Below are 14,185 nucleotides of genomic sequence, written 5' to 3'. Positions count from 1 at the left end.
GGGAGCCGAAATGTAAATAGTTAGGTCCTTATTATCAATTGGGTGGTCAACTATCATTAGCCTTTTAAATAGCAATCTATATATCTTATTGGGTCAAGACCACTAGTAACCACTAGTTATCATTACGTGGTTTCACATCCGGTGAGAAGTTTAACCGATTCTGCCGCATCATACCGCCCTTTAGTAATTAGGCCTCGAAGTAACTACTGCACCCCAAAACCGATTGTATATCAAGAGTGTTGCGGGACAGCTATTCAAAATGCCCCCTCGAGTGTCTTTCGGCTCGATATGTAGCCGTTGTTCAATCTCTAGACGTCAATTTTCCACGTTCCGACCTCGAAATCAGCAGTCTGCCCCGTCCTTCCGGTCCCTCCCTTCACTCCCGCCGCTCTCCGGCTATGCTCGACTTCCAACGCGAGCTCTCATCACTCTAACTGGGAAAGACAGCACGAGCTTCCTCCAGGGACTGGTAACACAAAATCTCCTCACCCCGCAGAATACACCGGTGCCGCAAAGTGGATTTTATGCGGCTTTCCTGAATGCGCCAGGACGAGTGCTTCATGATGTCTTCATTTACCCCGTCCCGCCGAACGATAGCTACAACGGCACCTCAGACCTCGCATATCTTATTGAAGTGGACAAGAATGAGGTTACGAATTTGATGAAACACATGCGGAAACATAAATTACGAGCGAAACTTGCGTTCCGTGCCATGGACGAGGGCGAGCTTAATGTTTTCAGCTTGTGGAATGAGGAAGACGCGGGGATTATGGAGTACGATTTTCAACTAGAAAATGGAAAGTCGCCGCCTTTTACGTGTGTGGATACACGCGCTCCTGGGTTTGGATTCCGCTTCCTCGCGCCTGAGAAGGTCGTGAACGAGCAGCCGATAATGCCGGGCGAGATGGTTGATTTTGCTACGTATAATCTGCGTCGGATTTTACATGGCGTACCAGAGGGCCAGGGGGAGATTATTAGAGAATCTGCGTTGCCGATGGAATGCAATATGGATATAATGGGGGCTATTGATTTCCACAAGGGCTGTTACACTGGACAAGAGTTGACCATCCGTACCCATCATAGAGGAGTGGTCCGCAAGAGGATTTTGCCCGTGCAGCTCTATGATATGGATGAACCGATCCCAGAGACTGACGTGCCAAACTACTCATCAGAATCTAAGTTGGTGTTACCCCCCGCTGGATCTAATATAGCAAAGGTGAGTTCAAGGAAAGGTCGGAGCGCTGGAAAATTCCTCTCTGGCGTGGGAAACATTGGGTTAGCGCTATGCCGATTGGAAATGATGACAGATATCGTTTTTACGGAAGAGTCGTCGCAATATAACCCCGACCAGGAATTTAAGATATCATGGGAGGCTGATGCGGAAGCAGGAGTTGAAAAGGCTGGAGAATTGAAGGTTAAAGCGTTGGTCCCGCCATGGACGAGGGATTATATTGTTAGTGGAGGGGTGAAGAAGCCAACACCGCCACCGCAAAAGAGCGACGAAGAGGTTGCGGAAGAGTTGGAGAAGTTGGATGCTAAGATTAAAGAGATTGAGCGGCAACGAGAGGAGTAAAGTGTCCTGGCATTCATTGTATTTATAGCGATATGTGTTTGGTATGAACACCTATTTGTGTGTGTAGGGGATACCCACTGCGGAGTTCATCTCTGTTACAAGACCAAGGGTTTGATTTTGATAATATGTCCCGATTTTTGGGTAAGAATGTCAGATTAATATCATAATTGTACGCTGAAATGGTCTGTATGAAGCGGAATGAAACATCTTTATTTGAAATGGGTATCTCTAAGAGAGCATATAGCTCAAAAAATATCTACACAAGCTCAGCAATATGTACTCGCTCGGCTGACGCTTTCGCAGCTATGTCGTTGATTCATTTACCGCGCCAGCTTCATGCGATTCCTCCTGCTGCAGAGGCACCTTCATCCTCTTTCCTAATTTGCTCTTCTAGCCTTTTTCTCTCAGCGTTCTTTAACCGAATCATAGTGAGCTCTTCTAAACTAGGACTGTTGGGTCCAAGTCCGAAATGTCGTGCTGACGGCGAACCATTTGGCGTCTTCAATCCAGCGGATGAGAAAGAGGCAAACGATGGGACATGCTTCGATCCATGTTCTTCCTTAGAGAGAGTTGATGATGGCGTGTTAAGTCCGGGGAAGTTAAATTTATTCCTTGGTTTGGCGGTAGAGGTTGGAGTGGAAGGTGTTGACGTTGTCTGCTCCTCGTGTTGATGCGGGGGTGATGATGGCTTTTCGAAGTCAGGTTCCTTGTTCGAGGCCCAAAATACAGATTCGATTATATCCCAATAGTCGCCCTTTTGCTTTTTGTAATCTCCTACTGCAGCATGGGCGCCAACGATCGAGGCAAAAACGACAACACCGGTCGCCATAGTTTTCTTTTCCCGCTTCTCGCCCACCCTTTGCCTTTTGTCTTTAAGTGTAAAAGTACTGTCCACCCTGCCGAAGACGGAGAAGAGTGATTCAAGGCGATCTTTGTCAAATTCCAATCCAGCACCTTCCCGGGGCCAGCGGACTTTGACCGTTCGATCAATTTCAGGAACCGACGTACCGCCACCATTTTTCCGATGGGCTTTATTTTCGCTCTGTGCTGCACGCTCCCTCTCTTCCTTTTCCTTCTCCAGCCTTTCTTCCTCTTCCAATACCTCCTTCTTCAATAATTCTTCCTTCTCGCGTCTCCTCCTCCTTCCATCTTCTGCCAGCCTTCTTAGTTCCTGTTCCAGCTTCGCCTCTGCATCATCAACACCAAACGTCCCCTGGGTAGCGGGAGCGCCAGTCCATGTCCGTTTTACACCGCGCTCTCTTGCTTCTAAATCCTCTTTCATCTTCCGCCTAACCCCTTCTAGCATCTCACTCTCCCTCTTCTTCCTCTCCCGTGCTTCTCGCGCATTATCGTAGAGTTGCCGTATGGATGGATCCGAGAGCACATCGTAGGCGATCTGCAGGAGATGGAATTTATCGATGTCCGCGGGTGTAGGGTTTGTAAGTTTATCTGGATGATATTTTAATGCCGTCCTCCGATATGCGCGACGGATCTCTGCGTCCGCAGCGGTGGGAGATAGGCTTAGGAGCCCGTAAAAGTCATAAGAAGAGGCAGCATGCGATTTTAGGTCGTCCGACGGTGCCATGATGGCTGCGGGTGCGATTCAAGGCCTTAGCTTCTCAAATGATCAGCGCATGTATGTCAAACTAAAAAGTTGAATAAGACGTTGTATATTTAAATAAGTAGGCTAACCTTGCGAGTGGCAACACCAGGAAAGCGCGTGGTAAATATTTGTTTTGAATTATCACGTGATATGATTACATCCTCTGATTCTCCGTTAGAACTACATTTTATATATGTATATTAATGCTGATAAGACTATTTACCCAACGCAGGGACGGAGATTACCTGGAACTCCTCTCAGGTGTGGCAAGCGGACGATGAAAACCTCGTTACTCTGTCACATCATTGAAGGACGGCGTGTTTTCCGGCTTCAACTGTCCCTATTCTCGAGAAATCAAATCTGGTCCTGTTTTCATGGAAGTTCAGCATTGATAATGTAAAATATATCTGAAAGAGATCATTTCCCAAGTCATGTATATGCGAACAGAAGCCATGGCGAGAGGGAATTTGTTGCCTTGAACTTTGGTTTTTGAATCCAGATAGGTTCATGCGAAACCATCACCTGGAGCTCCGGGTCCTTGTAATCTGCATCCGGAGCAGGAATTACACCCCTCTTCAATGGAGACAGGGTATCCATCTGCCGCTTTTTCCTGGATTGAGGCTAGTGTACCGGGCGTCATGTTCTATTCATACTTTTTGTTGACATACAATTCATTGTCAGCCTCTTTATTTATGTGTTGTAGACCGGGCATCCTTTCGCTAGATTGCATGGATGGCGGGACGCTTTCTACTATTGGATTTGGCTGAAATACACATTAGCTACAGTTTATACGTTGATATATACCCTTTTAAATGGCAACAATGAGGATGGTTAAAAAGTATTCTGTATGAGGCGCAGATCTAATTCGGTGGTCGCCCAAAAGGGGAATTTGGGGTTGAGCCTCATTATTTACTCCCGCCGCGACCTCCACAACCATTCCTCATGGTAATTTGTTCGATGACATAAATCACTTTGCTCATCTTCGACCCTCTTTTTACTGACAATGACACCCAGTCAGGATTGGAACTCATGCTGTCCTCCATCTCAGCCTCAGCTAGCCCTTGCCTTGGCTATTGTCAAGTCGAAGCCTTCAAATACCACGATAAAAGGTCTATTCTATCCGGACTGTCTTTCTACCTTACAGAATCCCAAATAGAGCAAGCAGCCTTTGCTAATGGTGTTATTTAGATCATATTCTCAAAATTCGACGGCACATCCAAAACGGCAAAGCATATCATGCCCCTGAATTGCCAGAGAAACATCTAGACAGTATAACTTTCTGGCGGGAAGCATATGAGATGTCAGAGTCTGCCCAAAGCAAGCTTCTCGACAAAATATACGAGTTAGAGCAACGAAATGCGGCCCTCCTTCTCAAGGGCGGGGAGTCCAATGCTTCTGAAACCAATGCGCCTAGGACGAAGAGGAAAATTAACGGTGATGGAGATTCAACAGTACTGAGCCATGCGCAAAAGAGGGCCAAAACCACGAAGAATGGAAGACTGAATACATCTCGGCCTCAGAGCAAGGACTTTTTGAGTGGTACGGCGGATGAGCTTGGATTTTCAGAGAGTGATATACTTTCCTTTCCATTAATCCTTCTTTATGCACTGATACTGATAGTATCGAAGTTTCAACTCCGTTTCTGAGGCATTTCCATGCACTCCAAAAGCAGCTACAGAGAAAGATTAACCACGAAGCTCTTGTGTCTCTTTCCGTGGGCCTATGTGAAGCGATTGACATAACCATTCGGTCGAGAATAGGAGACAAACGCACCAGATCGAATGTTTCAGTTAAGCAAAAGACATTGCAGCCACGCGAGCCTGGTTTACAGCATGTTTTAAAGGGAATCTGTCCTTCATATCCTTTGCTCCTACAGACCTTGAACAAATTGTCCGATAGTGACGACGCAGGATCCGGTATTGGGGTGCTAACCTACCACATAATCCAGCTTTTCCAGAAAACTCTCGGTCATATGCATCAGTATATAATTTCAAAAGGAAAAGAAAGCATAGCACAAGGAATACCCGCCGGCAAAAAGGGCAAGCAACGGTCTAAGACGAAAATGACGAAGACACCGGCTAGCCCATTGATCACATCAGACGAGGAATTAACTTTAAACCTCTTCAGCCATTTTCTCGCCAGTATGATCCTCTCACTCAATCCCGTCAAACCGCAAGAGAATAGTTTACTAGAAGGATTTTTATTTTCCATTCTAGAAAAAGTGGGTAGGACACTGTGCCTTTTCGTGTTCAAAGAATTATATTCCAATTCCGACCTCCGTTTGAATCCTGCTAAACTCCCCATGCCGGGTAACTTCGATAAAGAGTACCCTGCCAGGGGAGAAATGGCAATTGCCCAACGCGCGGCGGAATGCGAAGCTAGGCATCTAATCTGGATTCTTGAAAGGGCAATAGCATTCACAGACCAATTTGAACGCCCTAGCGATGTGATAAATGGTGATTTGGTTCTGCCTGAAACAACTCTACCTAAGGGGCCGCCGTCCGAGGGAATACTGCAGCGCGCAAAAACTAAGTTGCAAAATACTCTTTTGAAAGGGATCTTCGGGGAAAACGAGCCCAAATTTAGGGATTCCTTGAAAGTGCCGGAGAAGCCGTCTTATTCTCTACCAGAGGTTTCGTCTGGCCGTTCGTTTGATTCAGCTGCAACAGACCCTGCTGAGTGGTTTACACAAGAAGTTTGGCGCTTAATTGGGTGGGACGTGTTGCTTGATGAGAAGTGAATGTTGAAGGGAATGATGTGGTCCAAGCCCGATCTGTACTGCCCACGGTCGCCATGTTTTTGAAAGTTTGATTCTTTTATTTTTATGCATTGATTCAGCAACATTTCTGTTGTGATTCAGTGAGTTTTTTACAGCTGTATTATTTCTACATTCGCTATTATCACAGTTCCTATCTTGATATCTGTGGGAAGACGAAATGTCAGGATGCCGAATGTCCGGCATTCTGATTATGACTGGAAGGACTTTCTGTCAATTTGACGTGGCATATCTATATACTTATCCTATCTAATGATACTCCAAACCATATTGCCTACGCAACAAGTTTTACTTTTCCGTACTTCTTGGAACTATGATCTTTCTCCTAGCTCTCAAGATTTAGAATCTTGACAGCATTGCCTCCCAAAATGGCCTTTGCAGTATCCGACTCAGCTCCGAAAGCGCCATCGATAACTCTCTGGTTCATCACGACACTCAGCCATTGCTTATCCTTACCATCAAGGGGAGGGAAAAAGGGGTGATCGGTTCCTGATATGCCAAAGTCATGAGATATGAACTTTTTTTTACAGAAAATAACGGCGTAGGACGTATATAATGGTGAAGGGTTTTAATTTATGCAACTTACCAAATAGAACTCGATCCACAGACCCTGCCCCATGCACAGCAGCCCTCAGTCCCGCCTCCCCGTAAATGACAGCATCCAGATAAATATTCTGATTCAGTACATCCCATAAGCTCTTCTTTGGCCCAGCAACATTCCCCCCGTTCGCGAGAAATTTCCTCTCATGGGCAACGCAACTTTCAATCCTGCCCGCTAGGAACGGCAGCGTACCACCAGAATGGGCCAGCAGGATGCCCAACTTCGGAAACCGATCAAATACACCGGCCAGGTACATTCTCGTTACCGCAATTGTGGTTTCTAGGGGAAACCCTAACGCGAGCGGCAGCACATGGCCATAGCGCTCCACGGTTTCATCGCCACCAAAGGCGGCATTGGGTAGCCCGTAATGCGGATGCAGGAATAGGAGCGTCCGGGTCCTTTCCAACGCCGCCCAGACCGGATCGAGCGCTGGATCGTCCAGTCCACTTCCTAGTCCCGACGTGCCCATGATGACGCCACGGATAAACATCAACGATGCAAGACGGGATATCTCGTTCACGATGGCATTTGGATCCGGCGCGCTGAGGGGTAATACGCCAAAGGCAAAAAGCGAATAGAACTCGTTCAACGGCAATGTTTCGCCAGTACTACTGCTATTCCTCTTCGCCTCCGCCTTTGCATTTTGCTCAGCACATATGCTCTCCAGATCGTTATTGATCCTCTCTGCCCAACGACACGCGTCTTGCGCAGGGAGAAAATCCAGCCATGGATTCGCGAGGGATATCACGCTTGTGGTGATGTTGTGCTTGCGCATGAATGCAAGTTTGAGGCTGATGTCTGAGTAGCTGGAGTCGACGGGACGGCCACGCTTCTCTTTCGGGATGGAGGGGCTGTCATCTGAAGAGAGGATGATGAGGCGTGCGGGGCTACCATCCGGGGGGTCGTAGATGTATGGTACCGTTGTGCGCGAGCGGAGGAGGCTGAGGTAGGAGTCTGGATAGACATGGGTGTGAATGTCAATAATTGGGTACACGGGCATTTGCCCTTCATTTGCTTCTGTCATGGCCTTTTGTGAGAGTTCGGTAGTTGAGTGATGTAGGGAGCTTCCTGAGATTTTTGGTTCAAGTGTGTGTCTTTGAATTTCCAGCTTGGTGGAGGGGTAACTATAGCATGGATATGTATTTCATCAAGAATTACATGCCATTGATAACTCATGTGCAGCGCACGCAAGAAAGGTTTGGTTTACGTGGTGACGAGCAGCTCTAACTTGAGTACTCGTACGAAGTGTTCTAAAAATGTCCCTAAATCGAATCCCCCATCTCCGGGGGGATATCCTTAACACACCCTACAGCGTCTTCCAGACACACCCATTAAATACCGGGCGATAGGTAAGGAGGGAACCCTAACCATGCCTAACGGTCCGGCGTGTGTCTAGTTAAGCTCTAGGGGCTTCTTTTAGCGGCACCGCTAAAATGCGGGAGGTGGGGCAACTTCCAGTGATAAAGATAAGCTTCCGGTGCCAAGAAATGGTATCGCGTCAGGCGACCCTGGAATCCGGCTGTTTGTATCGTGATAATGAGACGAAATGTGGAAAGGGACATCGAAGTTGCGCGTGTCGTTCTCTTCGTTCTCTTCGTTCTCTTCGTAGGCGCTGTACTGCACCTGGAGAATTTCTACACATGTAATATAATTGTCGTTGGGGGATTTGTGCAGGGTGAACCGTGTCCCGGCCGACAAATCCTGCATAAAATTGGCACTGGCGTTACATCCGGTGCTTATACCTGTGAGACTTGAATGGCAAGGTTAACAACACCAAAATCTGCTCTCAGTGATCGCATTTATTCATCTACTTTTACCAGCTTCTACTACAGAAGAGTACTCTCTGTTCTCGCTCGAATCATAGCATTACCACACCTGCTTTGCTTTGGCACTGTCTCTTCTACCCAGTGCAGGCAGGGTTTGATCCTCTCCATCAGTAAGTACCCCACTCACTTCTCACAATCCGACGACTGACACAGGGAGAATTGCTGTGAGGAAGGGCTGTCAGGAATATGTCTCCCATCCAGGAATGCAATCCTATTTCAGAAGGAGTCTCCAAAGATGACTTGGTCATTCCTGTAAGCCTGCCTCTAAATCTGCCGCCGTCAAAAATTCCTGAAATACTCGTGAAAGTCAGATTAGCTAATAGAGCTATACCCACAATCCGATTTCCTAGGTGATCGACTTTGAACCCTATCTTACTGGTACCCCAGCCGACAGACATGCCGTGGGAATTTCCATAACAAAGGCCTTCAAAACGTCGGGATTCTTATACTTGAAAAACCACGGAATTCCTCCATCGATTGTGAAGAATATCTTCAACACATCTGCTGGATTCTTTGGAAGGCCACGGCCTGAAAAGGACAGTTTAGCATGGACAACCGCGCAAGCGAACAGGGGTTATACGGCCATGGGCCGGGAGAAAGTCACCCAGTCCTCCGACATGGACGAGATCAAGAAGATGAGGGAAACAATCCCCGATTTAAAAGAGAGCTTTGAGATCGGCCGTGAAGATGAAGAGGGGTGCCCGAATCAATGGCCCGACAAGATAGATGATCAAGGAAGGGTGTTCACGGAGATCATGAGAGCATTCTTCCTGACATGCAAAGAGCTACATATCAAGATTATGCGCGCCATAGCCCTAGGCATGTGTCTTCCCGAAAGCTTCTTCGACGAGTACACCGACGCTGGGGATAACACGTTGAGACTCTTGCATTATCCATCCGTTCCCAAATCCGTTTTCAGGGACAATGAGGGCCAAGTTCGCGCGGGGGAGCATAGCGACTACGGGTCTATTACGCTACTTTTCCAGGATGCCCGGGGCGGTCTGCAAGTCCGATCTCCCAAGGGAACCTTTATCGACGCTGTCCCAATTGCCGACACCATTGTGATAAATGCTGGCGATTTGCTCGCGCGGTGGGCCAATGATCAGATCAAAAGCACGCATCATCGAGTTGTGGAACCTCCTCCAAGGCAAGGAGGTGATGAGAATTCAGACGTATATCCGGCGCGCTATAGTGTGGCCTATTTTTGTAACCCCAATTTCCACAAATTTATCGAGGCGATTCCTGGTACGTTTGGCGGTGAGCTGGGGGCGAAGAAGTATGAAAGGATCAATTCGGGAGAGTATCTTGTTCGGAGGCTCACGGAGACGTATTGATATCTTGGAGTTATTCTCACTCCCGAGGTCTAAGTACAATGACCATGACCCAAATAGGATGAGGAGTCTTTCGATTCCCTATTAGCTCGGAATTAAGCGATTTGTATTTCGTCTTACTGGGGAACTGGTGTCAACAACCTAGTTAATTTGGCAGTGTTTTTTGTGAGTGATTATTTCTGTTATGTTTGCGGATGACATTGGTGCCGCGATTACTCGGGTTCAACATTAACATGCCGCAAACAAAGTGAAATTCTGGGGACTAGAGAATGGTTTCCGGCTCTGGCTTTATTCTTCAATCTCCATTTATTAGTCCTCAAAAGTGAAGATGTTATGATAAAGAGTTCCATTCGTCAATATGTGTTGTCCTCAAACTTTTGTCTCCACCACGCCCTGGCCCCGGAATATCTAGTGGATATTCCGATAGTGGTGAAATCGGCGCCAAGCCATTGATCTCGTTCCGTCCAAGATACGGCCAGCATCAGAGCGGCATGCGCTCCGTTGGTTTTTTGTCCGCTCGCATCCGTCCCATCCCTCTAGGTATCCGAAATAGCTCGTCAGATAATTATAAAACTCGCCCTAAAGGATAACCAGCTTGACACTTTTAAAATTATCTGAACGGCTCGAAATTATGAAGGACGAATGAATAAATACCTCAGCGCATCCATCGAAAAATAATACCATACCTCAATTAAATGTGTACGGTAGGGCCTACCTTGGTACAGAGTACAGTACATACATTTCTACCATTTGTTGAGGTTCCAAGGTCCGCAAGAACAAAGAAGCTTCGGCGGCTATAGTCGGCTCTCTTCGGTCGGAATATCAAGCCGGGGTCGCGCCTAAGTGCGGGCTTGCGGCCGGTGACGTACGGAATAATTACAGATCAACAACTGTATCCAGCACATGCTTGTATATATCGCGAAATGTTGATACACCGTGGGGTGATGGGAGTGATACCAGGCGCTTCGGGAAATGGGTGCAGAGCCAGATGGCAATGGGGCAATTGTTACGAATACTCGTCCTTCGTTTAGTATTCAAATTGAAGATTTGACATTATGCTGATCCCGCTGGAAACAGCCTTATTCTAGTAAGTATGTTAACTCCATCTTTGTCCCCAAGATATGGCGGAGAATCACCGCAAGGAGCTGACTGACTCCTGGCCAATAGGAAGTTACAAGACGTTAGTTTAAGCATGAGGCTGCAAGGGGACGCTAGACAAAACATAGTTAGAGGATCGATTTAGCCTCAACGCCCGGATCTTTCTGCAGCCCAAACGAGCCAAGCCGCCTTGAGATAACCGGCTGGCATCGGCTGACGCTTTGCCCTCTCTGGCGGAATTGATGGGGAGAGAATCTGCGCAGTTATCAGTTCCAAGCATACCGGATGTAGCTGGATACGCTCTCCGGTCGTCGGGATGTAAGCCAGCAATTTCGCATTGATATTGCGGCTCCTTTCTCCTTCTCTTCATCTGTAGTCACTGTGTACTCTTTACCGATTTCACATATTTCTACCGTTGGACAGTCACAACCGATATCAAATGCCATCTACCGTTGGCAGCTCTGCTCGGTTGGACGAAGCCACGGCTGATTCCGTTCAGACGAATGGCGTCAAAACCACCAACGGTGTTAATGGACATTCGAACCCCATAGACTTAGCAGAATACCTCTTCCGTCGTCTACATGAGTTGGGAATTCGTTCCGTCCATGGCCTTCCGGGTGACTACAATTTGGTTGGTTAGTAGCTCCTAATTTTGGGTACTGTACAATGTTTAGATAACTAGCTGACTCCTGCGTCTATAGCCCTCGACTACCTACCCAAGGTCGGTTTGGATTGGGTTGGCAATGCCAACGAATTGAATGCGGGTATGTTGAGCTTTTATGACTCCGCAATATCCAACATCACCCTGAGAATGGAATGAGAAACTGACGGCTTTACCTTTTACCCCAGGCTATGCCGCTGATGGATACGCGCGAGTGAAGGGCGTTTCAGCTATGATCACCACGTTTGGGGTTGGAGAACTGTCAAGTATCAACGCCATTGCCGGTGCATATTCTGAATATGTTCCAGTTATCCATATCGTCGGCTCCCCCTCAACCGCCTCCCAGAAGGAGGGGGTTCTCCTTCACCACACACTTGGAGATGGCAATTACCAGGTGTTTGCAGAAATGAGCAGGCATGTTTCGTGCGCTGTTGCCATTCTGGATGATCCATCAAATGCAGCAGCCATGGTCGACAACGCTCTACGAACGTGCATCCTCAAAAGTCGTCCGATTTATATCAGTCTCCCCTCCAATATGGTACAGGCAAAAGTGGATGGGGATCGTTTGAAATATCCCATCGACCTCAGTGTTCCACCTAATGATCATAAGCGGGAATCGCATGTTGTCGACATGATAACAACACTCCTTAAAACTGCCAAGCGCCCTGCGCTGCTTGTTGATCTTTTGGCGATAAGGCATCATGTGAGAATGTTTATTTGAAATCCTACACAATGAATCAACATTTGTACTAATTTTTTCATATTTTCTTTGTGGTAGGCCACCGATGAGATTAACCAATTTATCACCAAGTCCAATATCCCCGCTTTCGTCACTCCCATGGGGAAAGGGGCAGTTGACGAGACCCTGCCGCAATTCCAAGGCATCTACGTAGGAGAAGCATCTGCCTCAATCATCCGCGATAATTTCCACGCATCTGATCTAATCCTAAACATCGGTCCTCTTAAATCCGACATCAATACCGGCTGCTTCACATCGAAAGCGGACCAAGTGACCAACGTCGAGTTCCACGCCGACAAAACCATTGTTGGATTTTCTGAATTCCCCGGTATCAGGATGAAAGGACTCCTCCACCACTTGGTCAAGAGCCTAGACATGCTAGACCTCCCAGCACAAATTCCATTAAACCAGGCCAAGCGAAAACGAGTAGACGAGGATGCTGATCACCAGGAGTTGACCCATGACTGGCTCTGGCCAAAAGTCACCGAGTTCCTGAAGACCAATGACATCGTCATCACTGAGGCGGGAACCTCCAATTTCGGCGTGTGGGATACAGGATTCAAGAAAGGTACCATTGGTATAAGCTCCGTGCTGTGGAGCAGTATTGGTTTCTCCCTGGGTGCGTGCCAGGGTGCCGCGTTGGCAGCCAGGGAAATGGCGGATGCCTCGCGAAGAACGGTGCTGTTCATCGGCGATGGTAGTTTCCAGCTCACTTGCCAAGAACTGAGTACGATCATCCGTCATAAACTTACTCCCACAATGTAAGCTTACCTCCCCCTCCCACTGACCCCCTTCCTCTTCGCTGAATGGCAATTTCCCGAAACCAAATCACCCCCCAACACCCCACCCGTGTTATGATCCCATCATCCACGCCAAACTAACCACCCCTATCCCCAAATCACAGCTTCATAATCTGCAACAACGGCTACGTAATCGAGCGCTACGTCCATGGCATGAACGCACCGTATAATGACATCCAACCCTGGAAATTCAACGACATCGCTGCCGTCTTCGGCGCCCAGCCCGACACCTGCAAAACGTACCAAATCCGCACGCGGAAAGAATTGCAAGATTTATTTAACGATCGTGAATTCTGCTATGGTAACGTTTTGCAGCTTGTCGAGCTCTATCTTCCTGGCGAAGATGCGCCGAAGTCGATGAAGATGCTTGCTGCGGCGGCGGCGAGGAGGAATGCGAAGAAGTAAAGATTTTTGTTATGTACTCCTCGTTTTATATTTTTCTGTGTTTATACTTTTGTGGATACACCTTTTGTTGCTGTACGCACCTTTACTTTTTTTTGGGCTGCCTATATCCTCATTTTTCAACATTTCCGGAGCTAGAAAGCATCTATTCATTTATGCGGGATGTCTTTTTACTTTATTTTTATATTTATATTTTTATCCATTTTATGTTATAGCCTCCATAGTTCTCTGGTCGAATGACTTTTCTTTTTCTAACTTTGAACTTTTTTGCTCTTCCGGCTTCTACACTTTTTTCAACACTTTTTTCAACACTTTTTTGAGATATATATGTATATGCATCTAGTAGATATTAGTTTGAGGAAGGGACCTTCCTAATGAGATTTAACGTCCAATATAATAAGTTTACGCAGTTTGTTCAAATAAAATAAAGTCACAAAAATTTAGTCATAACTAAGTCCTACATATACTGTTTATTTTAAGCACTAGGGAAATAATAGTAAAAGCTAAACGTTTCAGTGCTTACTTGCTACATTAAAGCTTCTAACATGCATATGGCAATAATTTTAGAGTGTGCCTGATTGCTCTGAAAAATTAGGATATTCTGCATACAAACAGTGACTAGAAATATCTCTACCAGTCTGAGTGAGTGACTCATTTGCAAACAAAGTCACCTCTTCTGATCTGACAATCTTATTACTAATGTATGTACATGTACATACTTTCTGTCTTCTCTGAGTAGTCCCTTTACTCTTTTTCACTATTCAATTAAAGAATA

The 14,185-nt window shown here is 46.8% G+C and overlaps 6 protein-coding genes across 10 annotated transcripts; 4 read left to right on the top strand and 2 right to left on the bottom strand.

The window, feature by feature from the left end:
* Positions 1 to 259: 259 nt before the first annotated feature.
* Positions 260 to 1,573, top strand: BDCG_05144 (aminomethyl transferase; the record flags this gene model as incomplete). The annotated part of the gene is made up of 1 exon (XM_045420807.1): positions 260 to 1,573. The coding sequence occupies one exon, from the start codon at positions 260 to 262 to the stop codon at positions 1,571 to 1,573; it is 1,314 nt and encodes a 437-aa protein (XP_045276838.1).
* BDCG_05143 (cell cycle control protein) lies at positions 1,314 to 3,252 on the bottom strand. The gene has a single exon (XM_045420806.1). It carries the CDS (start codon positions 3,156 to 3,158, stop codon positions 1,908 to 1,910), a length of 1,251 nt encoding a protein of 416 aa, XP_045276837.1. The 5' UTR covers positions 3,159 to 3,252; the 3' UTR covers positions 1,314 to 1,907.
* A 142-nt stretch (positions 3,253 to 3,394) lies between these two features.
* On the top strand, positions 3,395 to 6,591 carry BDCG_05142. 2 transcript variants are annotated; one of them, XM_045420804.1, is made up of 4 exons: positions 3,395 to 4,121; positions 4,191 to 4,285; positions 4,365 to 4,745; positions 4,805 to 6,591. In XM_045420804.1, exons 1-4 carry the CDS (start codon positions 4,024 to 4,026, stop codon positions 5,914 to 5,916), a joined length of 1,686 nt encoding a protein of 561 aa, XP_045281132.1. In that variant the 5' UTR covers positions 3,395 to 4,023; the 3' UTR covers positions 5,917 to 6,591. The 2 variants fall into 2 exon arrangements, with proteins under 2 accessions (XP_045281132.1, XP_045281133.1); XM_045420805.1 differs by having other exon boundaries at positions 3,395 to 4,285.
* Positions 6,040 to 10,383, bottom strand: BDCG_05141 (uracil-5-carboxylate decarboxylase). Of its 3 annotated transcripts, XM_045420802.1 has the most exons (4): positions 9,852 to 10,383; positions 8,365 to 9,791; positions 6,539 to 8,303; positions 6,040 to 6,441 (listed from the first exon to the last, which is right to left on the bottom strand). In XM_045420802.1, the coding sequence occupies exons 3-4, from the start codon at positions 7,575 to 7,577 to the stop codon at positions 6,278 to 6,280; spliced, it is 1,203 nt and encodes a 400-aa protein (XP_045281130.1). In that variant the 5' UTR covers positions 7,578 to 8,303; positions 8,365 to 9,791; positions 9,852 to 10,383; the 3' UTR covers positions 6,040 to 6,277. The 3 variants fall into 3 exon arrangements, with proteins under 3 accessions (XP_045281130.1, XP_045281131.1, XP_045276836.1); XM_045420803.1 differs by having other exon boundaries at positions 6,539 to 9,780; positions 9,852 to 10,305; XM_045420801.1 differs by having other exon boundaries at positions 6,539 to 10,383.
* On the top strand, positions 8,109 to 10,059 carry BDCG_05140. 2 transcript variants are annotated; one of them, XM_045420800.1, is made up of 3 exons: positions 8,109 to 8,489; positions 8,553 to 8,631; positions 8,730 to 10,059. In XM_045420800.1, exons 2-3 carry the CDS (start codon positions 8,566 to 8,568, stop codon positions 9,711 to 9,713), a joined length of 1,050 nt encoding a protein of 349 aa, XP_045281129.1. In that variant the 5' UTR covers positions 8,109 to 8,489; positions 8,553 to 8,565; the 3' UTR covers positions 9,714 to 10,059. The 2 variants fall into 2 exon arrangements, with proteins under 2 accessions (XP_045281129.1, XP_045281128.1); XM_045420799.1 differs by having other exon boundaries at positions 8,116 to 8,489; positions 8,537 to 8,631.
* Positions 10,333 to 13,820, top strand: BDCG_05139 (pyruvate decarboxylase). The gene is made up of 6 exons (XM_045420798.1): positions 10,333 to 10,797; positions 10,878 to 11,443; positions 11,510 to 11,572; positions 11,658 to 12,172; positions 12,248 to 12,969; positions 13,113 to 13,820. Exons 2-6 carry the CDS (start codon positions 11,248 to 11,250, stop codon positions 13,411 to 13,413), a joined length of 1,797 nt encoding a protein of 598 aa, XP_045276835.1. The 5' UTR covers positions 10,333 to 10,797; positions 10,878 to 11,247; the 3' UTR covers positions 13,414 to 13,820.
* Positions 13,821 to 14,185: the final 365 nt, after the last annotated feature.

Source organism: Blastomyces dermatitidis, assembly GCF_000003525.1.
Source record: "Blastomyces dermatitidis ER-3 genomic scaffold supercont1.5, whole genome shotgun sequence".
NCBI classification, from domain to species: domain Eukaryota; kingdom Fungi; phylum Ascomycota; class Eurotiomycetes; order Onygenales; family Ajellomycetaceae; genus Blastomyces; species Blastomyces dermatitidis.
Note: the sequence above shows the minus strand (reverse complement) of the source record. Positions and strands in the feature narration are given on the sequence as shown.

Bases quoted from the DNA above. Each gene is read 5' to 3' on its own strand.
- BDCG_05141 (XM_045420801.1), bottom strand. From the start codon at position 7,577: ATGACAGAAGCAAATGAAGGGCAAATGCCCGTGTACCCAATTATTGAC. The intron at 6,442-6,538 runs GTAAGTTGCATA...TTGGCATATCAG, and splicing joins TGTGGATCGAGTTCTATTTG to GAACCGATCACCCCTTTTTC.
- BDCG_05142 (XM_045420804.1), top strand. From the start codon at position 4,024: ATGAGGCGCAGATCTAATTCGGTGGTCGCCCAAAAGGGGAATTTGGGG. The intron at 4,122-4,190 runs GTAATTTGTTCG...AATGACACCCAG, and splicing joins CTCCACAACCATTCCTCATG to TCAGGATTGGAACTCATGCT. The intron at 4,286-4,364 runs GTCTATTCTATC...GGTGTTATTTAG, and splicing joins TTCAAATACCACGATAAAAG to ATCATATTCTCAAAATTCGA.
- BDCG_05143 (XM_045420806.1), bottom strand. From the start codon at position 3,158: ATGGCACCGTCGGACGACCTAAAATCGCATGCTGCCTCTTCTTATGAC.
- BDCG_05139 (XM_045420798.1), top strand. From the start codon at position 11,248: ATGCCATCTACCGTTGGCAGCTCTGCTCGGTTGGACGAAGCCACGGCT. The intron at 11,444-11,509 runs GTTAGTAGCTCC...CTGCGTCTATAG, and splicing joins GGGTGACTACAATTTGGTTG to CCCTCGACTACCTACCCAAG. The intron at 12,173-12,247 runs GTGAGAATGTTT...TCTTTGTGGTAG, and splicing joins TTTTGGCGATAAGGCATCAT to GCCACCGATGAGATTAACCA.
- BDCG_05140 (XM_045420800.1), top strand. From the start codon at position 8,566: ATGTCTCCCATCCAGGAATGCAATCCTATTTCAGAAGGAGTCTCCAAA. The intron at 8,632-8,729 runs GTAAGCCTGCCT...CCGATTTCCTAG, and splicing joins AAGATGACTTGGTCATTCCT to GTGATCGACTTTGAACCCTA.